The sequence below is a fragment of the Vitis riparia genome, chromosome 15, assembly GCF_004353265.1.
Source record: "Vitis riparia cultivar Riparia Gloire de Montpellier isolate 1030 chromosome 15, EGFV_Vit.rip_1.0, whole genome shotgun sequence".
Taxonomy (NCBI): Eukaryota; Viridiplantae; Streptophyta; class Magnoliopsida; order Vitales; family Vitaceae; genus Vitis; species Vitis riparia.
The window spans coordinates 21,564,311-21,591,091 of NC_048445.1; the positions used below are offsets into that span (position 1 = coordinate 21,564,311).

General features: G+C 36.9%; 1 protein-coding gene across 2 annotated transcripts in view; it reads right to left on the reverse strand.

The window, feature by feature from the left end:
* Positions 1–21,325, reverse strand: part of LOC117932118 — a 126,395-nt gene extending 105,070 nt beyond the window's left edge. Inside the window, exons 1-7 of one of the 2 annotated variants that reach the window (XM_034853170.1) lie at positions 20,702–21,325; positions 19,738–19,815; positions 16,260–16,372; positions 16,009–16,102; positions 8,855–8,898; positions 8,544–8,612; positions 184–245 (exon numbers count right to left, since the gene is read on the reverse strand). In XM_034853170.1, coding sequence (XP_034709061.1) covers positions 184–245; positions 8,544–8,612; positions 8,855–8,898; positions 16,009–16,102; positions 16,260–16,372; positions 19,738–19,815; positions 20,702–20,798 — 557 coding nt within the window. In that variant the 5' untranslated portion in view covers positions 20,799–21,325. The remainder of the gene's footprint in view (positions 1–183; positions 246–8,543; positions 8,613–8,854; positions 8,899–16,008; positions 16,103–16,259; positions 16,373–19,737; positions 19,816–20,701) is intronic. The other variant, XM_034853171.1, reaches the window with a different exon arrangement.
* Positions 21,326–26,781: the final 5,456 nt, after the last annotated feature.

A 26,781-nucleotide genomic window follows, 5' to 3' on the forward strand; every position in this document is an offset into this window, starting at 1 on the left:
TAGTCAAATATTTACAAAAATCAAGGGGTCTATATAACCAGACAGTCAACTATCAGCATGAAAAATCAAGGTCCCATATGGTTAAGAGATCCTTTCAAGATATTGACTGCTAACCCATATGACATTCACAAAATAAATACAAGAAAGAATTAAAACCCTATCAGTGCATCTAAAAGAACTTACCCCACAAGATTCTGTTTCATTATCGTTAGGGCAGAAAACCTTAAACCAAATGCAATGTGGGCCTGGAGAACATACAGGAAAAATAAACAGTTATGCATAGATATGAAATATGATAAATCATGAAAAAGCATATATTGTGAAAACCAACATAAAAACATTTCAAACCTACCTTGTATAACAGAGAATAACTGATGAGTGGAGACATGAATTTACTAGTAAATTATGACAAGAATTTTTCCAAACAACATGAGGTTTTGTTCAAAACAATGTGTGACATACCAATTTTTCTCCATCATAAAATTGTCCATGAGCAATGTAATTTGTACATGCCTTTTTTTATATCAAAAAATTTTCATTGCATCATGAACCAAAAGTACAATAAGAATGAGTTACCCTTCAAGGGTGAAAAGGCAAAGAAGAGAAAAGAAGGGGAAAAATAAGAAGGGGAGGGAGGGAGGGAGAAAGAGAGAGAACAACCTAAAAAACCATTAAAAAACAAAGATCAGAGGTGCACACTCAAGAAATTCCTCTACAATTTTGCCTATAAGCACCATGGTTGCCCAAGATATCAGCTGGCATGCATTTTTTTACAGGAAAGGAACTTTTTTTTTTTTAATCATAAACAAAAAGATGTATTAATTACGAATAAAAAGTTTATACGAAGGACAAAAAATTCCTTCGCACATATACAAAAATTGATCAAAATATAACTGAACTCCTACACTATCCAACAGAACCATACAAAATGGATTAGACCACATAAAACATTAAATAGATATCATCCCCTCAAACCCAGATTAAGCTCCTCCCATTGCCGACCAAACCCTTTTGATCTACACATCGAATCCCAATTGAGCTGAGCGATATTGAGAGAAATGTCTTTAAAAGAGTTGATACAAGAGGCCTTAAAAGAGGAGTAGAAGTGAAGTAGATCTCACAACATCTCTAACGTCCTCCACTTATCCTCAAAAAAGATCCTAACACTTCTCTCTCGTCACACAACCCAAAGCAATATGAGACAAGCAATTAGCCACAGAGTCTTGCTTGTACCGGAGCTCCCCAAACCCCTTAAATAAATAATTATCATGTCACATATACTCTTGGGCTAAACCCAAATCCATCCTAGCTTGTTTGAATAGACTGTGCCATAGCCCTAAAGTTGTTGGATAGTGTAAAAAGACAAGGTCAATCGACAATCTATTCCTTACACATAAGATGCACCAATCAAGACAAAGGGATTTGGAAAGTCTCTCAACTATAGCATGTCATCCATATTTACTTTCTTGTGTGTCACAAGCCAAACAAAGGACTTGAACTTACATGAGACTTCAGATGTCCATAAAAATTCAGCTAGGTAGAAATGAATTCGATCTAAGATAATTGACAAAGCAAAGAAAAAGATTCAATAATTCAAAAGAAAAAAAAAAAGACAAGATTACCAATGACATTATAATTCTAAGTTAGGTTTTTTAATATAGATTTTTTTGGGTAAAAATAGTTTTAAAAGGCTCAAGGCACACTGAGGCACAAAGTAGTCCTGGAGCCTGAGGTGCAAGGCGCACCTAAGGCGCGGACTTTAGTGAAGTGAGGCGCACCCTAATTTACATATATATTTTTATATAATATAATCAAATTTAACAATCATTTATTTGTCCTAAACACATAAATCATCAAATATCATCCAAAACTTCAATTTAATCAACAAAACACATAAAAATAAAGAACTTCAAGCATATAAACAAACCCAAATCCATATTGCTAATAGCCTAATACATATCCAAATCCAAAGTTTCCAAACCAAAACATGAAATTTGTCCACAATTCAAAAACATCATTAAAAAACACTTAAATAACAAATTTGTCCACAACAAGCAATCATCACTCCTCTAAATCAACAAAATCATCATCATCATCATCATTTCCATCACCACATTTGTAGCCTTCCCCATCTTTTTCATCTACTGAATCAACCATGTCTCCATCTTCATCTTCATCTATTAGTGAATGAGAAGGCAAAGTTCTAGAACTTGAAGCTATCCCCCTCGTTGGTGGTATTATGCTTGAGTTTGCTTTAGCTCTAGCTCTAGTATCAAACCTGGCCTCCTCAGCTCCAGTAGCTCTAGCAACATCACCCCATGTCAAATTATCATCATCAAATACAAAATCATCTTCTGCACCTCCATGAGAATCCCCATCATCCATTCTTCCTATCAATCATTCATTGCTATCATCTATATCTTTCAAAGAAATTGGGTCAATGGTGTTACGTTCATTTTATCTTTTCTTCAAGGCTCGATTATACTTAATGTATACCAAATCATTCAAGCGTTGATGATCTAACCTATTTCTCCTCTTGCTATGAATCTGCAAAATTCATAAGCTCATAAATATATTTTAAAGTTTTAACTTTTAAGTTACATTCAAGACACTATTAGACTATTACTTGTAATTATTTTGGTCACATACATTTTCAAAGATGCTCCAATTCCATTCACAACCTGATGCACTGCATGTTAAGTTGAGACTTTCGCAAACCTTTGCAAATTTGGAGCCGAATGTCACAAGCTTATTCAAATGAGCCTCCCCATAGCCCCTACTGATTGCACTACAGAGGAGACAGCAAGGCTATTCTTGAAACACATGGTCAAATACTAGGGGTTGCCTAAGTACATCATCAGTGATCGCGATCCATGTTTCACTGGGAAGTTTTGGATGGAGCTCTTGAAGCTTATGGGTTCAGAGCTTCACTTCTCCACAAGCTTTCACCCGCAGACAGATGGACAGACTGAGAGAGTGAACATCTTACTAGAATCATACTTAAGGCACTTCGTGAGTGTCAACTAAAAGGATTGGGCTAAGTTGTTAGATGTAGCCCAGTTCTCATACAACTTGCAAAGCAGTGAGACAACCAACAAGAGCTCGTTCGAGCTACCCATGGGACAGCAACCATTGACTCCTCACACACTAGTAATGGGCTATAAGGGGAGAAGTCCAACGGCTTTCAAGTTCGCTAAAGGGTGGCACAAGCAAGCTGACATAGCATGCTCATACTTGGACAAGGCCGCTAGGAAGATGAAGAAATGGGCTGATAAGAAGCAACGTCACACAGAGTACAAGGTCGGAGACATGGTGCTTGTCAAGCTCCTTCCTCAACAATTCAAGTCGCTAAGGTTGGTGCATAAAGGCCTTGTGAGGAGGTATGAAGGACCCTTCACCATACTTGGGAAGGTCGGCAAGGTGTCCTATAGAGTTGAGTTACCATCAAGGTTGAAGATTCATCTCGTCTTCCACATAAGTTACTTAAAACCATAGCATGGAGACAAGGATGATCCAAGCCGAGGGATGTCTAAGAGGGCACCTACAACGGTTGTGACCTCCTATGACAAGGAGGTAAAACACATCATTGCAGACCAAGTCGTCAGGAAACAAGGTGTGCCTCCTGCCACGAAGTACTTGGTGAAATGGAAAGGAACACCAAAGAGCGAGGCTAGTTGGGAGCCAGCAAATGCACTATGGGAGTTCTAGGAGCAGATTGAGCAGTTTCAGGCAGAAGGCGCGACGAGGACGTCTGTGGCTTAAGGGGGGAGAGTGTCACAGGATGCTTCAAATGAACCTCCCCAAGGGTTTATATAGAGCCCAAGAAGCTTCTTGAGACTCCTACACTTAGCCATTGATGGAAAGAGTGTAGAAAGTTCTAGAAATGCCTTGAGATGTCCACTCATCTCTATACTATGGTGAAAGGCATGAGAGGAGTCCAAGGCTTTCTAGAGAATTCTAGAGATCTCTTATATATGTTTGTACATAAAATTATGTAGAAAGTTCTAGATTATTCTTGAGTTGTAAGAAACCCTCCAAGGTACCAGAGAGTTCCATTGGTGCCTATAAATAGGTGAGGGCCTCATTTGGCCAAGCACCAAACAAATGAGTTCCAAAGCACTTGTAAAGCTTCCTTTGAGCAATAAAACTTACATTCTTTAAGTATTGCCTCTACGCCCTCTAAAGCTTCTAAGTCGGGTGCATCTAAGCCTAGCAAGCTAAGCATCGGGAGTAAGGCTAACTTAGCAAGATCAAGGGTCTTGACTTGTCTAAGTGTCGCACGAGCTTAGGAAAAGACTAAGTCTATGACACTATGTGCAAGAATATACAAGAATATACAAGAAACTTCTTAAATTCTCTAGAAAGCATTGAACTCCTCTAATGCCTTCCACCATAGTGTAGAGATGTGTGGACATCTCTAAGCTTCTTTAGAAGCCTCTACACTCATCCCACCAATGGCTTAGTGTAAATGGCTCCAGGAGTCTCCAGAAGCTTCCCATCTCCTATATAAGCCCATGGGGAGGGTCGTTTGTGCATCCTGTGACATAAGGCTGAGGGGTTGGAGGTTAGCAACTCTTTAGAGATTTGTAGGGCTTCATAGGAGAATTTGGGCTTTAGGAGCCTCCTCGATAAGTTTGTTGCCTTCAGTAGCTTTCTAGTTTTACTATTGACAAGGTTTGAGAAGGAAATCAATTGTCTTCTTAAGAAATTGGAGTCAAGAAAGGGTCATGGAGTTAAGATTACTGGGGGGAAAAGAAGAAATCGTCTTTAGCTACTCGATTATAGAGAGAGATCAGAAAACTAGAATACTTTGTCAATTATGATTGCTCCCCACTCTCGGCCAGGGGAAGGGGAGGGGCTATGGAGTCTGTGCTCCCTCCCTTTGAGGTTGCTATCTTGTTTTGCAACTTGGTGGCGAGCATTGGGGTCCAAATGGTTTTTGGGGTGTTTTATGTGTTCTCTTGCTATTTAGAGGGGTCAATTTTGTTGGGGGTAGTGCTTTCTATAATAGCCTTTCCCTTTAGTGAGAATTTGGTTGTTTTCTAGTTTTTGTGGTCGGAGATGGTTGGGTTTATATATATATCATTAACAACAAATGTATTAATTAAAAGTGAATAAAACATGAGAAGGATGAGAAATCTTCCCCACAATATACAAACCTAATAAAATTTTCTATTAAAGCCTTGTACAAAGAGTTGGAGCCAAAAAGACAAAACAGATTTTCCAAACAAACGTTATTTGGAATTCTTAAATACCGCCCAAGGCAAGCGTCTTCGCATGAGAGGCCACATGGAACAAAGTTTTAACTTTGGATCACATTCAGAAGAGAGGGTGGGCTATGGCGAATAGATGTTTCCTTTGTTGCAAAGAAGTGGAATCGGTTGATTATATTCTCAGCCACTACAAGGGTTGTTTAGCATCTCCTATTTTCTCTTTTTGTTGTGTCTTGGGTCCTACCCTCTTCAGTGAGAGAGACACTCACAAGTTGGCACAGGTCTTTTGTAGGTAGGAAAGGGAAAAAGGTGTGGCGAGCGGTTCCCTTATGCTTTTTTTGGACAATTTGGAAGGAAAGGAATAGTAAGGTGTTCGAAAACAACAAGCATTTTATTCATAGAATTAAACTTAATTTTGTGTAATCATTGGGCGTGGTTCAATTTGTTTATAGCTCTTGGCCCTTCTTCTATTATAGAATTTGTTGGTTGGAAAAGGTCTTGTTGACGGGTGTTTTTTTTTTTTTTTTTTTTTTTTTTTTTTGGTGGCTTCTTAGGCTCCTGTTGTCACTTAAAATATATATCAGAAAACCCAAAGAAACCTCCACTATACAAGGAGGGCTATACAAAAAAAACAAAAAAACCTAAAACAAGTATAACATCTCCTGAAGCTCATCTAGGAACCTAACCTTATAGGTATAGAAATGAAGCAAGTCCCACATCATTTCCGACGCTTTCCAATTATCCTCAAAAATCCTAACATTCCTTTCTCTCCACACAATCCACAACAAAGTGAGACAAGTGATCTTCCAAAGAGTCTTACCTCTAGTAGAATTCTTAAAGCGCTTGAAAGAAATAACCATCATATCATGAATATTGTCTAGATGAACCCACACCATCCCAACCTGTGAGAATATCCCATGCCATAATCCCAAAGTAATCGGACAATGTAGGAAGAGATCATCAATCATCTCTCTATTCCTCCTACATATGATGCACCAATTAGGGCTAAGGACTTTAAAAGGTCTTCTCAACTATAACATGCCATTGGTATTGACATTCATATGTGCCCCTAACCAGGCAAAAGTCATGACCTTAGAAAAGACTCTTGATTTCTGATGCAGGACACAATCATTATCAGTTTCTATTTTAACTTCATCATTAGTTTCTATTTTAAGTTCATCATTAGTTTCCTACATCATTAGTTTCTATTTTAGGTTCGTCATTAGTATCCTACATCATTAGTTTCTATTTTAGGTTCATCATTAGTTTCCTATTTTAAGTTTCATATTTCAATTATTTCCTTTATTTTTGTATTACAAACATTATTTGAAGGCTTATTGTAATTGTTAGAAAGGAGTTCAATATAATTTTTCAGAATTATTTCCTAATTTTCAGATCCTATTGTGATCTTTGTGTTCTTGAGTGTTTTTTTGTTTCATTTCAAAACAAACCTTCTGTTGCGCAATTTCCACAAAAATTAGCTAAGTAGGAAGGAATCGAATCTAAGAAATTACACAAGGCTAACAAAAAATTTTATTGAAAATACTCCTGAAGAAGAAGGTACCCAAGCTTTCGTATTTGGAACAAAAGGAGACAAATGTACATAGGAAAGTAAAGACATTAGTCTTTCAAGATCCTCAATCTCCATATTAGTTAGATTCCGATAGAAGATAAGCTTCCAAGACAAAGAGGTGTCATTACTCAAGATGGCTGAAATAGATAGGTTTCTAGTTGTAGTGACTGAAAAGTCATGGAAATTGTGAGCACAAAGGTTGATCCCCTCACCACAAATCTTCCCAATTCTAGTTCTATCACCCACCACAAAGCGAGTGTGAGTAGAAAGAACTTGGAGAATAAATGCAATGGTCTTCCAATGCAAAAAATGTGACCATCTGACTATATTGTTGGCATCTCATCCATTAAGATGTGTCCCATAGATACTCAAGATAACTCGATGCCAAAGGGCAGAACTTTCCTTAAGGTACCTCCAAAGCCACTTTCCTAATAAAGCTTGATTGCTCAGATTAATTTCGCAAATTCTAACCCACTGAACTCCTTAAGCCTACACACTATATCCTAATTGACCATATGATCTCTTTTACTCTCCCCAAAACTCGACCATAGAAAATTTCTTTGCATTTTTTCAATCCTTAAAGCTATTGAAGCTAGAATCTTGAAAAGAGATAAAAGGTAGCTCAAGATGTGCAATAAATGAAACTAAATTAGGGTAATTCTACCTCCTAAGGACAAAAAAGCTTTTTCCCACTCATCCAACCTCCTAAAGACTCTATCAATCACTAGATCCCAAAAGGAGATTCATTTTGGGTTCCCCCCTAAAGGAAGACTTAAATAAGCTAAAGGTCAATCTAAGACTGTGCAATCAAGCAAAGAAGCCATCCTGGGGATTTGATATTGACTAATGTTGATTCCAGAAAGAGTGCTCTTATTTAGATTGATCCCTAGCCCTGACAGATATCCAAACACCAACAAAATTAGCTTAAAAGACTGCTACTCTCCCAAGGAAGCTCTAAAAAAAAAGATAACGTCATCAGCAAATTATAAATGGACACTCTAGTCTTATATTTGTCCATTAGAAACCCTTCAAATAAACCTCTCTCCTCCACTCTCACCTCCATCCTACTTAAAACAACAGCCACAATGGAGAAAAGAAAAGGGGAAAGGGAATCTCCTTGTCTTAGGCCTCTATATGGATTGGTTTTTCCGTTTCTCTTTCTCCCTTGCTAGCCTTTAGACACGGGTTGTATACTTCACTGTGTAATTGGTTGTGCCTTTGCGCTTTTTAATATATTCTCTCATTAACCTATCAAAAAATAATATTAATAATTTTTATCCATATTGTGAATTCAATTGTTATTATGGCATTATGAGGACATACTGCTTAGAGTGGCAATACTACTGAATTTTCTTTTTATTCTTGTTTTTTCCAATATGTTGTTTCTTTGCTTCATATTCTCTAAAATAAGTTTTAATCCAAGCAGAATAATTTTAAAAAAAAAAAAAAAGAATAGAAAATGATAAAGCTTATCAATAGTATTAACTTGAGAAAGGGGCTTATTAAAAAAAAACATGCACACACACACTCTGGGGAAAGATTCAGTTACTCAATCCAATGCTTAAAACCATTACAAACAGAGAAGGCATGTAATATTACAGACAATTCTAAGCCACCAAAATGATAGCAATTGAGGATAGCAATAGAACTGCCTCACAAATATCTCTAATAAAATGTAAATACAAAATATGACACCAAAAGACGACGAGCAACATATAAATGATAGAAAAAAATTATAATATAAGAGTAACCCTTACTGAGTCATTCTGCACATCACGATATAGAACATGTACATTCCTAATGGACACTTGAAGACCATCAAGAATCTGGAGAAAAATAAAATAAAATACAAAGAAACATTACTGTGTTGTAGCCAGGGATAAATCCCAGACAGTCATGAAATTGAATTCTCAGCATGAATGACATTTTTTTTATCAGATTCGACATGAAAAACATTAACTGGTTAAAAATAACATGCCAAAGAAAATCAAAGGATATAAATAAATCTACATAGAAAAGACAGCCTCGCCAACCATAACAATAATAAATCACAGCAGCACAATGTCACCTTAGCAGTAATATATGATATAAATGATTTGCCAGCCTGATTATCTGCAGGGAAAAAAAAATCACGTAAGCACAAAATGGGATATTATGTCCTGCCTCAGAGTTTAGATGGCAGCATGAAGATTGATATCAAATGTTCCAATATATGGGTGTGCGTGTTTATATTTCAAAGGACTGATGATATTATGTACTGCCTCAGTTTAGAAAGGAGCATGACCTTTTTTTTGATAGGCTAATAAACATTATATTCATCATATGAACAGTGCCTAACAAACGAGCTCGCTACAGTATGCACAGTGTATTCAAGGGCACCAAAATAGAGAGCAGCATGAACAATATACATACATAAAATATATATATATATACATTATATATATCAGAATTTAGAAAGCAGCATGAAGATTGATGATGCACTAACCAATACACAGACATCCTCTTATCTTTCTTCCTCCTTTCACTCACAAATCTCTAACAACAAAGCCTTATTAAGGATGGATAAGTTTCTGATGCCCAAATCCCTTTTTTGTTTTTCCATGCAAGAAATAAACTATCGCCAAATGCTGCTTGTGAGTCCCCTCCCCATAGAAAATCCCTCTAAATCTTTTCTAATCTCACAGCCACTCTCCTCAGGATGGCAAAGAGGGACATGAAATAAATCAATAAACTGGACAAAGTGTTCTTAATTAGAGTCTATCTTCCTCCCTTTAAAAGATATTGTCTCTTCCACAAAGCAAGCTCTGAAAGCACTCTTTCACTTCTTCCCAAACCCGATAGGACTTCTAAGGGGCTTTGAAAGGTAGGCCTAAATAGGTGGTAGGAAGAGCAACCACCTTACAACCTAAAATCCCAACAAGCTCCTCCAAGTTAGAGACATCTCCAACAAGGATCAACTCACTTTCTCCAGGTTAATCTTTAGCCCTAATATCACTTCAAACCATATAAAGATCCAACTCAAGTACTCTAAATTCTCCTTGCTAGCTTTAAGGATTGAGAAATTACAAAGAGATTTTCTATGATCGGGTTTTGGGGAGGGTAGATCACTTGGTGAGTTGGGACATAGTGTGAAGACTTAAGGAGTTTGGTGGATTAGAGTTTGGGAAAATTACTCTGAGGAACCAAGTTTCATTAGGGAAGTGGCTTTGGAGGTTTCCTAAGGAAACTTTTGCCCTTTAGCATCAAGTTATCTTGTGTATCTATGGAACACATCCTAATGGATGAGACGCCAACAATATAGTCAAATGGTCACATCGTTGCCCTTCGAAGGCCATTGCATATATTCTCCAAGTTTTTTCTACACACACTCGCTTTATGGTGGGCGATGGGATCATAATTCGTTTTTGGGAAGATTTGTGGGGGGACCAACCTTTATGCTTACAATTTCCAAGACTTTTCAGGGTTACCACAACTAAAAACCTTCCCATTTCAGCCATCTTGGGTAAACGACACTTATTTGTATTGGGATCTTATCTTTCATTGCAATCTAACGGATGTGGAGATTAAGGGTCTTGAAAGACTAATGTCCTTACTTTCCCATGTTCATTTGACTCAAATCTATTCCAAATGCAAAGGTTGGGTACCATCCTCTTTAGGAGTTTTCTCAGTAAAATCTTTTCTTTTAGCCTTATCTAATTTCTCAGATTCTATTCCTTTCTACCCATCTAATTTTTTGTGGAAATCAAGAATCCCCTCTAAGCTCATGGCCTTTGCCTGGTTAGTGGCACATAAGAAGGTAAATATCAATAACATGCTACAATTGAGAAGACCTTTCAAAACCCTCAGCTTTGATTGGTGCATCCTTTGTAAGAGGAGTAGTGAGACGGTTGATCATTTCTTCTTACATTGTCCGATTACTTTGGGATTGTGGCATAGGATTTTCTCACCTGAGGGGATGTGGTGGGTTCAGCCAAACAGTATTTATGATATGATGGTCCTTTCCTTCAAGTATTTTGGGAACTCTATTAGAGGCAAGACTCTTTGAAGGATCGCATGTCTTTCTTTGTTGTGGATTGTGTGGAGAGAAAGAAACGCTATGATTTTTTAGGATACTTGGAAGACATTGGAGATGATGTGGCATTTGCTTCATTTCCTTGTTTCTTTTTGGGGTTATTGTACAAATTTTTTTAAACCCTACTCTTTGAGTATAATTCAACTTAGTTGGCTTTCAATTTGTACACCTTAGAGTTAGGTCTACAAGGTCAAGAGTTGTCACACTTGTATAGGCTTTTTATTCTTTTTGTATTACTTAGTTCTTTTTTATCAGGTTTGTATTTCTTGAGGAGGATTTCTCATCCTTTTCATGTTTTATTTATACTCAATTAATAGATATGTTTGTTTCTGATTCAAAAAAGAAAAAAAATACTAGTATTTTTTTTTTTTTTTTTTTGATAACCGTGGATGTCCGGGTCAACTTACACGCACCTCGACTAATCCCACGGGACCCTGAAGTTAACGACCGGGTAAAACCTCCAGTGGCCCTGAGGGGACTCGAACTGGTAAAAAAAATATACATATATATCCTTACTAGCATCACAAAGAATGAGTGTGTCATCTGCAAATAACAAGTGGGAAACCTCCACCCCCAAACCATTTCTACCCCTTACTAAGAAGCCAACAATAAAACCCCCTTCTTTTACACTAAGTGGAATACAAGAGAGAGTTTCCATTGCCAGAATGAAGAGGTAAGGGGATAAAGGGTCTCCTTGTCTCAACCCCTTGGAGCTTTGGAAGAAACTTGAAGGAAATCCATTTACCAAGACTAAGAAGCATGTTGTAGAGATACACCATTTAATCCAATTAATCCACTTAGATCCAAAGCCCATTTTCTCCAATAGAGCAAGGACAAAACTCTAATCAACATAGTCATAAGTATTTTCAATATCAAGCTTGTAAATGATTCCTTTTAGGTTGCCTTTAATTCTAGAGTCAATGGCCTCATTTGCTATCAAAATAGCATCTAAGATTTGTCTACCCGCCACAAAAGCATGCTGAAAATCCGAAACTAAGTTGCCCACCACCCTTTTCAAGTTTCTTTGCAAGGACCTTAGCTAGAAGCTTGTATAACCCTCCTACTAAGCTAATCGGTCTAAAGTCCTTTAAATCTTCTGCTTCCCACCCCCCCTCACCCTTGTTTTCTCCTTCCCCCCTTTCCCTTTTCTTTGGTACCAGAACTAGAAAAGTGGTATTCCCTAAATCATGGAATTCCTAGAAGAACCCTATAACCTCTCTTGCCACAAAACCCAACAACACTGCTAGAAAGCCATAGTGAAGTCATCCAAACCAAGGGCTTTATCCCCACTTAAGTTGGACAAGGCAGCTAGGACCTCCTCCTTGGAGAAGGGGATCTCTAGTGCTTCTGATTCCATACTAGACAAGGAGTCAAAGTTCAACCCACTTATGCTTGGCCTCCAATCCCCCAACTCAGCAAGAATCCTGCTAAAGCATTTGCTACACCTAATATAATGTTGTCCTCATCGGTTAGCAGTTCACCATCCACTCTTAACTTGGCCAAAAAATTTCTTCTTCTTCTAGCATTGGCCAATTTGTGAAAAAAAAATGTATTCTTATCCCCCTCTCTTAGCATAGTCCTAATACCCTAGTTGGGTCAAGGTTGCTAGCTTCTTAGTAGAGACATTCCCAAAGGCCTCCTTGTTCCAAACCTTAAGATCTTGCTTCAAGGCTTTTAGCTTGGCCGCCAAAATGTAGCTAAACAAGCCCTGTACATTACACCCCTCAAACCAGCTTCTCACCAGTTTTTTGAAGTCTTCCACCTTCAACCCCGTGTTTTCAAATCTAAAAGGTGTTTTTCCTTTCCCAATCCCTCCACCATCAAGAAGGATTGGCACATGATCAGAGACAGGTTTTGGAAGGATGCTTTGGAGCAAGCCACTGAACTAGTTCTCCCAATCTTCAGAAACAAGGAAATAGTCTAGGCTAGAAGCTAGCCTATTATTTAACCCGACACACCAAGTGAAAGAACCACCAGATAGAGGAAGATCAATTAATTCCAGGTCCTCAATTATCTCTTAAAAGCGCCTCATAGAAGTCGAGACCCTTTTGACAATTTCTTCTCTCCTCCGGGAGCCTCACAGCATTAAAGTCCCCTCCCGCACACCAAGGATCATTCCAAAGACCTCTAATATCACTCAATTCATTCCAGAAAGTTTCCTTCTCCTCAATTAGAACAAGGTCATAAACTCCTGCAAACATCCAAACAAAATTATCCTCACAACTTTTGAATTGACAGGTGACTGATAAAGCACCTTTCTCCATCTCAATAAGGTCCAGCAGCTGGTTGTCTCAAAACACCAAAATACCCCCTGATTGGCCTCTAGCTTCCATTGCCCCCCATTCCAAAAATCTCTACCCACACCCAAGCTCCTCACCAAAAGGTATGACATCTACTGCACCTTTGTTTCTTGAAGACAAACAAGGTTGACTGAGTGAGCAAATCAGTGACTTGATGACTCTGCACTTGTCCCCCTCATTGATCCCTCTAACATTCTAGGAAAGGATGTGTAGCTTCATTGACAGACTCTTGCTAATTCCCAAATGTTTATTCCTTCTGGCCTGCTAATAGTTGAGCCAGTCTTACAGTTAATAGAGCACTCCAATTTCCATAGTTCCCTTTCAAACTTTGAACCAACAGGAAACCAATTTTTCTTCCCCTACCTTGTAACCTTCCTTTTCTTTCTAAGTTCCAGTCTCCTCAAAAGCTCTAAGATCTCCTCTTCAAAACCATCAATTGGCAGTCCCACAAAATGGCTAAAAGAAACTAGCTTATTGAAACTGTCCTCGATCTCAGTAGGGTCCCTCACCAGATTTCCTCCAATGCACTCCTTAACCAAAGCTAAACCCTCTTTCTCCTCCCCTAAACTATCTCCAAGAACGACAACCTCACGATTAGCTTGAAGGCCCACCGATGACCCATCCTTTAGAATCATTCTAAGTGGGCCACCCCTTGCAACATCTTCCACTAACAAAGGCTCCCTATCCCTTTCCTCTGCATCCCCCCACCAAATCAACCCCTCTTTCTGATGAACAACACTAACCACCCCACCGGTGGAGATGTGAGAGGAGAAGCAGAAGAAGCAGCCCCTCAACCCAAGAGAGAAGAAAAAGGGTTCATCATACCTTGGAAACAAGATGATTCCGCCACCAAAGCTTCATCCACTAGAGTGAAGTAGAACCCGTCACACTTCGTCGATGAAACACTGTCGACAGATTCTCCTACTAGCACCAACCCCCACTTAGGGCACAAGTCTCCCTCAAAAGAGGAGGGAGGGCCTTGATGGACCTTAGGCCTTTTAAATCCACTAAGCCTTTTTGCCACCCACGGCCCAAATGCCCTTTAACTGGTTTGAAGCCTCTTCTTTGGAAGGCTCCACTCCAAGGCCTAACTACTTAAGAGGACTAACACAATCCACCTCACCAGCTTCTAAAGTTGCATCTGCTGCAGAAAGTGAGTTGTCTTCCACCCCAACCCCCCCAAAATCTTTCTGTCTCCTACACATCCAACTGCAGCTTTTCCACAGACAAAGCCGATGAGGCCTTACCATCAACAACTTTCACCCCACCAAAGCTCAACACCTTAACCACTTTTTTCCATTGTTGACCTCACACAAATTCCACGCTCCATGGCGCGCATGAAGTAACCATCATCTTCTCCCTTTCTTTCAGCCTATCATTGCAGGGAACCACTTGATTCACCCAAGGTGGGAGTTCCCACCACAGCTGGACTGAGAAACAGGACTGCCCTATGGCTACCTGTAAACTGCCAGGCACCTTCCTCCCATTTGTCTTGACCAAAACCCTAGCCTACTGTAGATTCTTCCATCCTGCAGTCTCCTCATCCACCCCTAAGAATCCCCCACAAGCATCACCCACCTGTTTAAAGAAAACTCTGTCCCAAAGGAACAACGGTAGTCCCACCAGCCTTACCCAAGCACTTTTTGCCTGAACGCCCTTTCTGAAACAGCCAACGTCTGGGTTCCATCTATCAAGCAAAGGAGATTTTTGTTTATAAACCCACTCACCTTCTTGCAGAACCCTATCTGCCTCCCTTGTGTGCTCAAAATAAAACAAAATTAGGGAGCCTCCCAAGAAGGACAGAGATAGATACCCTTTTAATCACCAAAACTCCCTAGCCCAATCCTTTAAAAGGGTTAAAGATGGGGTCTCATCCATGGATTCTCTCCAACTCCCCACTAAGCACCAATTAAGGTGATGAATTGAAGGCGTTAACATCCCCAAGTAGTAACCACACCGAATCAAACTCGCTTCCCCGAGGCACTCCCCCCTCCTTAGCCAGCGAGGTATCAGTCCTAGTCACAATATGTTCCATCTGAACAGTGAGAGCCCTAACATTTAACACAACAGCTGATTCAGACCGAGACTTCACCCCACAACTTCTCAACTTCTAAGCGAGAACTGACCACCCTCCCAATAGCCCCTTACCTTCAAGGAAGATCAAAACAACCTCTTTGCTTCCACTAAAAAGACTAAACACAAAGTTGAATTTTTAACCATGATAAATGAAAGGAACTTAGGCTTTATTTCTCAAAAATAAATAAATAACAAGGTTGAATTCCAAGAATGAGCAAATTTTTTTAGAGACTGGATTGCATTAAAGCCACATGGAAGTGCAAGAAGCATCCTTTTCAATTTCTTATATAGGATGGGATTGCATGAAGCATCATTCAACCCAAATTATATGACCCAACTTGGCATCAAGCCACATAATATCCTAGTTTTATGACTGGAAAAACTATGAATTTCATAAAATGCAAGAGTTATGAAGTGCGGCAAACAAAGGTAGGCACTTATGGGCATTTTTCCTAACTATGATGTTGGAGAACTTGAAAAAGGAAACATCTTTTTCCCCTGCTCCTCCACAATCCTCTAAAATGTTAAGGTCCATTCTCAGTCCATTCCTTTTTGTTTAAATAGCATATCTTACAACCCATACACATAGGAACTGTAGTTGGATAGCACTGAGCCATTGGAACACTTTACTATTCAATGCAATTTGTCATTGGTTTCAGTGATTCAAATTTGTACAACCCATGCATATACAATTGTTATTTGTGTTATTTATTCAAAGAAAAACATATCTATGATAACCAACAGAAGTTTGACAGTGAAGGCCAAATATCTCACCACATACACGCTTTGATAATTTTGCCAGCTCTGCTGCAGCAAGTTTGGCCTTTTTGCCAGCAAGTTCTCTTCTTTCAATTGCATCCAAACTCCACTGCCACAAAGAGGGGAAAATATGAGTTACCAATATTTAGATGAAATATAAGCAATTTTTTTTGTAAGAATTTAAAAAAAAAATAAACAAGCCTCCTAAAACTGAAACATAAATCTATTTCCTTTTTATATAAACATATCTGAGACTGACAAATTACCTCTTGGTCATCCCTCTGGCAGGCACAAATGAATACATCCTCCAAGATAATGATGATGGGATCCCAACCAAGCTTTTTCCATGGAATTTTGATGCTTAACCTCCCAACCCGACCTATCAAAGAAATTCACATTTGAATGCAGTTAGTAAGAGAAATATGAACTCCCAAGTACTTGGGAACAATCCAGCAAACATCTTCGAAAGGAACTGCCATTGGTCTCCATCTTTCATTCCTTCTCTTTTATGGGCACAAAAGTAGATTATATTTAAAAAGCAACTAATAAAAAGCGGGGATGCAGCCAATGTACATACGATGTATACAAGCAATGAACAAATAATAAACAAAACACTTTAAGTGAACTACTCAATCCTCATATTGTTCGGAAAATCCAAAAGGACAAAAAAGAGAAGCTCATCACCACCCAAAAACAAAGTCTTGACAAGCATATCTTTCAGCTCCGTGTTTGCTTTTGATAATGCTGAGTTATTGGTCCAAAGGATGAAAAACTCTTTTGTTTGTAATTTATGGTCGTGGACTAGGGCATTTATAGATGTGGACTCTAGTTCACTTATTAGTTTCATTGATTGATTAGGTTCTAAATGAGGGCAGGTGATATTTTTTTTGTTCTTTCCCTCCCTTTCTTGGCTAAGTTTTTTGGCGGTCACTGTATACTCCCTATATACTTCAGGACGCTGTTTGGGTGTTTCCTTTTAATACATACTCTTTTGTTTTACCTATCAAAAAAATTATATAAATATATCAAAGATTGAAATATTCTTTTGTATGTAATCTTTGGTCTTGGGTCAGGGTTTCTTTAGTTTTGAGCCTTTCTTCTCTTGTAAGTTTTTTAGACTGGTTAGGCTCTAAGTAAGGAAAGATGGTGTTTTGCTTTCCTTTCCCCTTAGGGGTGTGTCTTTGGGCTTGATTGTATACTCCCTGTATACTTGGAGGGCACTGTTTTTTGTGCTTCCTCTTTTCGTTTAATATATTTTCTTTTTATCTATCAAAAAAAAAAATTATATATATATATATATCTTTCAGCTCCATGCAACAAGCTCCAAACCTTCGAATATTCTTCCTTTCTGCCCTTTCCAAGTGATCCAATATATACATAATGGAATCAACCTCCGACTGTCTTGCACTTTGCTCCAACAAAAGGAAGATACCCGCTGAGAACAATGTTTCTAAACAAATTGAGCAGTACCTAAGACAGGCTAAATTATGAAAACACTGTAGACCACAAGCTAGAAGTCCACTTGCAATGAATGAGAATATGAGCTGCAGATTCAAGGTCTCCTCACAGAGGCAACACCCATTGACCAAACTTCATCCTCTCTTCATGAGATTGTCTGAAGTCAAGAAATTTTCCCAAACCATTTCTCATGCAAAAGAACTTCCTTATTGGACCCCTCCAAAGAATATTTCCACTTCGTTGGACACCTTATCTTCTCAAAAGATACTAATGATATACAAATGGTAAGGAAAAAAATACAAATATATATCGGTTGAAAAGATGTATCCTACATGGAGAAATTTTACACAAAAGGATATAGGTCCTTCCTAGAAATGTAAAAGAGGTGGACTAGAGAGACAATAATCAAATAATACAGAGTCTCACCTCTTCCACTATATCTCCATCCCATAAAAACTCAGCTACTTCTCCGGTTCCAAATAGCCCAAAAAACTATGAACATTATCACTGTTCCCATAACTAGGCTTTTCAAGCCCCAAGCTTGGCAGTACCTACTACCAACCATCTATCAGCTGAATCACAGAATGGGTCCTTGAGACTTAGTGCAAGAGGTAAGGTCTTGGGATTGGAGCTATGGGAGGGTCCTGGTTCAAGTCACAATGAGGAGTAAAAAAAAAATGAAAAAACTAACCAGAAAAAAGGCTTACCCATCAAATAAAAAATCACAGAATTAGAGACAAACTCAAAAAATCCAGAACTGCTAAAGAACTTACTCAAAATATCAAGCAGTTACCCAATTCAGGATGATCCTTGCTAGGATACATCTATTGCACAATGTCCAATTTCAACATATCAAGTTGTTCACTGCTAGGTTCTTATTAACAGCTACTAAGCCTGTTGGATACATTTTATCCAACAGGTTCTCCAACAATCAAATTCTAAGACTTGTAAAATATATGCAACAAGGACTACAGACTAGGGCACTTCCCATCCTATTTAATAAATACCCGCACTTGCATCTTTCTCCATTGCCAAGTTTGTATCACATGAAAGGAAAATCTTTTTTTTTTATAGGCAATGATGTAAGTCATCTAAAAAAAGAAATAGAACAACAAAGTACACCGAAAGTATACAAAGAGGGCCAAAGAAAACAACAAAAAAAAAAAAAAAACAAGAAGCAACCAAGGCAGGATTACAAAAAGTACATACCTCCCTTAATAAGTACCCAACCACTCAACAAAATCTATTAGATACATTGAACCATCACCTATCTACAACTTTACCCACAAGAGAAGATTACTAAGGAACATGTTTTTCAAACTTTGGATAGACATTTGCTCATTCTCAAATCACCTTCGATTTCTCTCTTTCCATAGAGTCTAAAATATGCACAAAAGAGCAACTCTCCATAACTTCTTCCAATTGTTACCAACAAAAAGAACCATACCACTCTAACAAGTCTCCCTCACCATGCCTACCTAAACAAAGAAAACAATAACTATGAAAGAACCCTTACGCAATGACAATGGAGAAGGATATGATCAATTGACTCTTCATCCATTCTAGATAAGAAGCATCTATTGCCTACTGTCCACCCTCTTTTCTATAGTTGGTCAAGACTCAAAACCTTTCCCCAACAAGCTTTCCACCCAAAGAAACTTGCTTTAGATGGAACCTGAGGATTCCAGATGACCTGTGCTCAAAAAGAAGTTGAGCTCTCCTTCTCTAAGTTAGCATAAAGAGACTTCTTTGAGAATGTTTCTTTCATCAAAATCATCCACACTGCCCTATCTTCTTCTCCATTCACCAACATGCCTAACATTTTAGCAAAAAAAATGTTGTATGTTTTCAAGCTCCCAATCATTAAGATTTCTAGTAACACAAAGGTTCCAATAAACCCCGCTCCCCTATCTGCTCCCACAAATCTTATAGAAATAAAATTTCAAGTAATCCAGGTTTAATCTAAACCTTTAGTATGTTTTAATCAGGGATCGACTTGGGGTCTGTGCGTCGTGCCAACTGCAGTCTCCTAAAAACACATTATTAGTTTCCTATTTCTAAATTCTAATAAATTGAAAAACTAGGTAAGATATCCACAATATTAGGAAGTTTTAGAAAGCTTCATCTAAAATAAAAATCTATCATGAAAACAAAGCATCTTTACGTCTGAAAAATGTAGACCATGCAATTATAACTACAATAGTAGACCATACCACTAATAGTAACTCTACAAGAAAAGAGAAAACAAAAAATCTATTCATAGTAGCAGTAATGAGATTGCAATACCTTGTTTTAGAGCAAATGGCAACTGGAGGTAATCAAAGGCTTCAAGAATCAGCTCTACATTCTCCAATAATACTTCTTCTGCAAAAAAATAAAACTACCTTTAGTGCTCTAGAATTTTGTTATCATGTCATTGAGCCTGCCCATAAAATCTATCAACATATAATGCAAAGCTCGTAATCATGAATACTCAGTAGAACTGCACAATTAAAAAAAAAATGGAATGATGAAAATTTTTAATAATTATAGAAAATAGAAATATCTATCCTTGTAACTTTGTTTCTTTATTAATACAGGTAATAAGCACTGCATTAAATAAAAGCTGATTTGCACACAAATGAAGAAACACCAGAGCTAATTTTACAATGGTCATGATTGTAAGAATGAAAATTTAGTCCAAATATCCCTAGAACTCAACTTTAATTCGTTCTAGAAACAAGTCTTAACCAATAAAGTTGATAATTTAAAATAAATAAAAACAAATAAATAAATAAATAACCATATCTCAACTGTCTAAAAAACCAATAAATAAATAAAAATTCAGAAACTCCAACTAGGCCCATTTTCAACCCAAGGGAACACTCTTAATCCAACTTAAAATTAATACAATAAAAAACATTTGTTTTCAAAAAAATTAAAAAAAAAATAAAATAAAATAAAAAACCTTTAAGAAAATAAAACACTAATAAACCACTGATACAGTAACTTGAGCAGTACCCCTCTACAGAAAATTGCTGTAATCTTGCAGGGCGGCTAATTGCTAAATCCTAAGTTATTTTTCTAAAAAAAAACCCCACTTAGATTTATATACCAATAATTAAACCAACTGGTAAAGTCTCATTACAATGATCCAAGCACAGAAAACAAACATTATCAACATATTAGAGATTTTCAGATTGAGCTGAACCAATAAAAAGAAATTTGGATTAATCCAAGAAAGAAGGAACGGAGAAATTAATTATTGTACCGTTCCAGAGTGTGATCTTGAGCTGCTCCTTTTGGATGTCTTTGATGTATCTACCTAGATAGCCCAAAAGCAACTGACGAACGAGTCCTTCGAACATTGCCGATAAACCCTATCCAGTCTTCCAATTTTCAGAAATTGGGATTTTCCGTTGAGGGTTTCATAGGAGTAGATAGATTGTAATCCGCCATGGGGATGAGTTTATCACGATGATGGTTCGGAGTTTGCTCTTTTGTGAAGATATCAGCGAAGGAGATCCTCCACAACGGCCAGAATCGGCCCGCTTTCCCGATTTTCCACAGTGACTGTAAGTTACGAAATTTCGGTGAAGCTGCCGAAAAAGAAGCGATTTCCGACGCCGAAAAATCTACGCTAACGGCACTGGCCGGAGGTGTACGAGAACAGGTTAGACGACGAGGAGTTGCAAAGATAGAACTGGGTTAAATGAAATTTTCGACTTTTGTGTGGCCGAAAATTTAGGGTTTCCCACTCATGAAATAGCATAATATCGCCGAGACAGTGTACTATCCTTCTCGGCTTCCCCCACTCTGTATTTTGCTATTTTGCCTATGTCATACTTCTCGCAAGTTGCATCTGGCTTGAACCCTTCCTCCCAAACAACTCATTTTGAATTTTGGCCGCTCCCCAACACGTGAGAATTTTCCTCCCTCTTGTGTCACCTCATAATCGCTTATTTAACATCTTTTTTAAAAACAATGTATATTGATTTCATATAAAACAAAATGATAATTTAGATGACTTTAGATTCTTTTTTTCTTTTTTTTTTTAAGAATAAGACTAATAACTACAAAAAAAATAAAGATGCATTTAAATTATTATTTATGTAATTCTACATTTAAAATTAAATCCATAGTAATAAGTGAAAATGATTTATAACTTTTTCTCGTTCGTCCAAATTGAAAAACTTATGAAAAGTATAAACATATTATTATTTTAATATTTTTATATGAAAATTAAATAATTTTAAAATATACAAATTTTTAATAAATTTAATTATATTTAATTTTCCTTCATATTTTTTATACTTAAACCAAATATAAGAAAAAAATTTGGCATTTTTTTTATTTCCTTTGTACTTTTCAATAATGAAACATAACGAAGAAGTTATAAAGTTTATGATGCCTAGTACCTCAAAAGTCATTTGATTTTCAATCTTGATAAAATCATTTATATATATTTAAAAGCACTAAATACTCTAATGTCATGTGTATGAGAATAAATAATGCAAATAGATATTTTGTTTTTATTTTTATTTCTCCTTTACGGTCATGTTTGGTATATAGGAATGAGGAATGAAAATGAAAATTTTCTTTCCATTTTTATTTCTCCTTGAATAGGAATGAATTTGGTGATTCAAATTCTCGTATTTGGATGCATATGGAAATGAAAGGTTATAATGATTATTTGTGTTCATTTCAATATTAACTAATGAGAGTGAAAGAAAAATAAATAAATTGACAATAATATCTATACATATAAATTAAAATAATTTTTTATTCTCATTAAAAAAATATAATAAAAAAAACATATCTGAGTGTTTTTTTCCTAAATAATAATAAATAAAAACCTATTTGGGCTTGTGATTTAAGAACAATTTTTTAAAAATTAATATCATTGTTTGTTTGTAATTATTGAATGGATTTCAAAAACAAAGTAATAAGTTTAATAACTTTTAAAAATAGTATAAGCAATTATTAAGTTTAAATTATTATTATTTATTTTTAACAAATTTAAAACTAGTCACTCATTTGTAAAGTCTAACCTAATTGAGTACTATTTGTTATTCAATAATTAGAGTAAAATATTTTGAATGCATTTGATTTGAATTTGATATGAAATTATTTTAATATAAATACGAAATTGAAAAGTTTTTAATGTTTTAGCATGTTTAAACTCAAAAGTTTTTTATGAGAGGATTATACATTATATTTCCTATTTACAAACATAATTGAAAATGTTTGATCCATTAAATTATATTAATATTTTCCTTATTAGGCTTTGAGCTCATCCCCTTCCATTGACGATTTTTCAAGTACTCTTAGTTTCGGACAAGGAGTGATGGTTAGGATGGAAAATTATTTTTATTAGGATTTTGGTTTAAACTTTCCTCCTTGTAACTGGTGAGGATTAGGTGAGGGGTAGCTACCCCTCGGGCCCTAATTGGTTCCATCCTTGGTGGTAACTTTCAAAGGTTGATAACATTCACCTTGTTGAATGATAGATACTAATTCATAGAAAGCCCACATATAATGAATAGTAGGTCCTATATCCAAATTATAGTATCTCATTATAATATCATAAGATACTGGAGTAGAGTTAATTATTTGTATTAAGATGTTGAGTCAACTTCAACATTTGATTTGAAGGGAACTCATATTTTCTTATGGGTCTTAGTGATCCCCACTCAAACTTATGTTCCATGGTGACATGATTTATGAGGGCTAATTGTGTTCTTTGTTCACATGTGTGTATAGGAGTATTTGGGTAAATGCATAAGGTTGTGTGAGAGCTTGTAAATGGTATTTCTCAACTAAGCTAATAATTGATTGAAACTCAATAGAGTAAATTAATCAATTAAGACCAAAGTAAAATAATTTAAGTGACTTAAACCTATGATAGACTCAAGTCACTTAAGTCTACAGGAAGCCTATATAAACCATTTGATAAAAATCTTTGATTTAAACACAATAGATTCAAGCAAAAGAATCACAAGTATAAAGAGATAGGGTTAGAGAAAGCAAACTCAAATTTTATAGTGGTTCGACACCCCTTGCCTACGTCCACTATTCTCAAGCTCCTAACCAAGTGAGGGTTTCACTATACTTGAAGCTTCAACCAAGCTTCCAACACCCTTACGCCTGGATTTTGGCTCAAATGGGCTCTTACACAATCCCTTGAAGTTTCTTCTCACTTGAAGCTTCTAACTCTCACAAAAATACTTAAGTACAACTTTAAACTTCTCAACCTAGCTCAACAAAAGCTTAAATACAACTCAAAGGCTATGAAGAATCACAAGGGTGCACTAAGGAATATGAAAATGGAGATTTAGTGCAATAAGGAAATAATGAGAGCTTTTTAGTGAAGAACAGGTAGGTAACAAATAAATGCAGGTGTTCTTGTACTCATAAATGAAGTGGAGTTTTCAATTTATAGATTTCTAGCATTGGGAACCAAAGTGCTAAAAAGTAGCCTTAATCGGTCGAGTAAGGAGTTGATCGTTTGATTAGCCGTTGGGCAATAAATGCATGGCAGGTTATCGTTAGGCCTCGATTGGGCCTTGACTGAACCTTGACCAGGAAGACATAGTAATCAACCAGGAATGCAAGGCTATTGAAAGAGAGAGGAGATTTTTGCATCTCTTAACCGTCCCTCGATCGGGAAAGTATAATCAGTCGACCGGTACCCTAACCGGTTGAGTCGGTCGACTAGTGTCTCGACTGGTTCACCATTTTTGGCCTGAAAACCTATCATTTTCTATTCCTTTTACTTATAACACTTAGGCAAAGTCTTTAGGTAAATGAATATGCCAATTTTGAAGTGATTTGCCTAAGGTTCATATATTAAAACTTGGGTTTTAATTGAAATTTAACTTTAATGCATAAATTGAGTTTTTAAAGATGCATGAAAAGATGTGAAAATTCTAAGGGTGTTAGCCCAAGGTTTCTCCTAATCGGGTTTTGATGATAACAAACCATGGTTAAGTGACTAATTTGTTTAATGGTTAAAAATCTCAGGCATAAACTCGAAAATTCATCAAATGACCAAATGGATACAAGATCGAGACGTTTGGAAGACTTGTGATCATAGGAAACTAATGTAAGATGAATGCATGAGTGCACTTAGGATTTTCACACGTTTCATGAACTTACAAAACTCGGTTTATTCTTTAAAACTTCGATTTCATTAAAACCCGAGTTTTTAACTAATGTACCTTAGGCAAAATGTTTTATAATTGGCTTAATAATTCACCTAAAGACCTTGCCTAAGTGTTAGAAAAGAAAGGAATTAAAAAAAAAATAGGTTTTCAGGGCCAAAAAAGCTCAACTGGTCAAGGTTATGGCTAACTGGCTCAACCGGTTGAGGAACCGGTCGACCGGTTGTGCTCGTCCGGTCGAGGGATGTCAAAAACTTTCTCTCTCTCCCAATGGCCTTCTCTTCTCGGTCGAGGTGATTCTTTTCCCGGTCGAGGTCCGGTCGAGGTCCGGTCGAGGCAACGGTAACCTGCCAAGCATTAAATGCTCCAACGGCTAGTGAACCAGTTGACCCCTAACTCGACCGGACGAGGTTACTTTTTGCTGTTTTTGACTCCCGAGCTTAGAAACCTATAAATTGAAAGCTCCACTTCATTTATTGATAAGAGAACACTTGCATTCAATAGTTTACCTACCTGTTCTTGATCAAAAAGCTCTCATTTCTTTCATAGTGCACTAAATCACCACTTGCATATCCTTTAGTGCACTCTTGTGTGTCATCCTAACTTTGTCTTATATTTGAGCTATCCTTAAGCTAGGTTGAAGGATTATTTCTTGTAAAAATCTGAGTGTTAAAGCCTTCAAGAGGTTTGAATCTTGAAGAGATTGTGTCAGAGCCCATTGGAGTCGGAATCCAAGTGTAAGAAGATTAGAAGCTTGGTTGAAGCTTCAAGTTAGTGGAACTCTCACTCAGTTAGGAGATTGAGGAGAGTGGACGTAGGCAAGGAAGTGTTGAACCACTATAAACCCGAGTTTGAATTCTCTAAACTCTATCTCTTTATCTTGCTTATATTGTGTTTGAATTTGTTGTGATTGAAAAGATTTTAAAAACCCAATTCCCCCCTCCCCCCCCCCCCTTTTGGATGTTTTTCTTAACTAAGCATAGCCTTTGTTTTCTCAAAGGGCACCCATGCATTCATCTTCAATATGTTTCTTATGATCGAAGGGTCTTCCATTTGTCTTGATCTTGCATCCGTTAGGTCCTTTGATGAATTTTTTGGACATCCTTTTGAATTTCCAAACTAAAATCTGAAATTTTTTATAATTCAAACCAATTAGCAACTTCATCGTGGTTTGTTATAATCAAAACACGATTAGGAGAACCCTTAGGCTAACACCATCCCTTAAAGGTTTAAGGTTTTGCTTTTTACCACTCTCGTCTTCAAATCTCCAAACAGAAAAGAATCGTAACCACCAATACTCTTAGAGGACTCCACCCCTCACGTATCAAGATATAAAAGAAGCCATCATGTGAAAGGTTATTGAATTTGTAAGATCTATCAGATGCATTGTGCTAGGAATTGATTTTGGAATATGCATATTTGAGGTAAAGAATATCTTTCTATATCTAAATGTTTTTATATGTACATTGCTTCCATTACTTAGATCTAGAAAGGCTTAGGGAATTTTAGCATGCATCTTAATGATCTAGGGATAGGAATTAAACAATCTAAATATTCCCTACACCTTTACATGTCTTTGAAAATAGTTTACTAAATCCCAAGTAACCAAGATATATTTGTGCCCTACAATCTCGAGGGAAAGACCATACATCAATGGGACATTCATGGCCTTTAATGTCATGATTTGTTGATATTGTAGAAAATGATTTTCATGGATTTGGTGTTCTACCAAATAAGTTGAATTTTAGGATAGCAAATCCTTGAAGTGGCTATTGAATCATGTTTGAAGCATAAAAAGAATCTTAATAATTTTATCCAATATGCTTGTGACATTTGGTATCTTTATGTCCTTCTTGAGGCCTTATTCCCATCATTAATGAATCTACTGGTGTTCATAAGTAAGATCACGAGTTTCATGATTAGTTGAAGAGAACAACAACTCCCCAATTGACTTCGTTGATACTTTTCAATGATTGTGGTAGCTATCTAACTGATCCTATGAGAGAAGAGCATTGGAATCAGTGAGCTAGGCACTTTCTCATCTTATGCTAGCCAAAGTTCATTCTCTTGTACCACCTATTCAATGATTCTAAAAAAGGCCTTCACGATCTGCATGTTGCATCCCAAACTGTTATTGCAAGACACAATTATTCTTCCATGATAAATGTCTTAGCATTCTCAATGATAA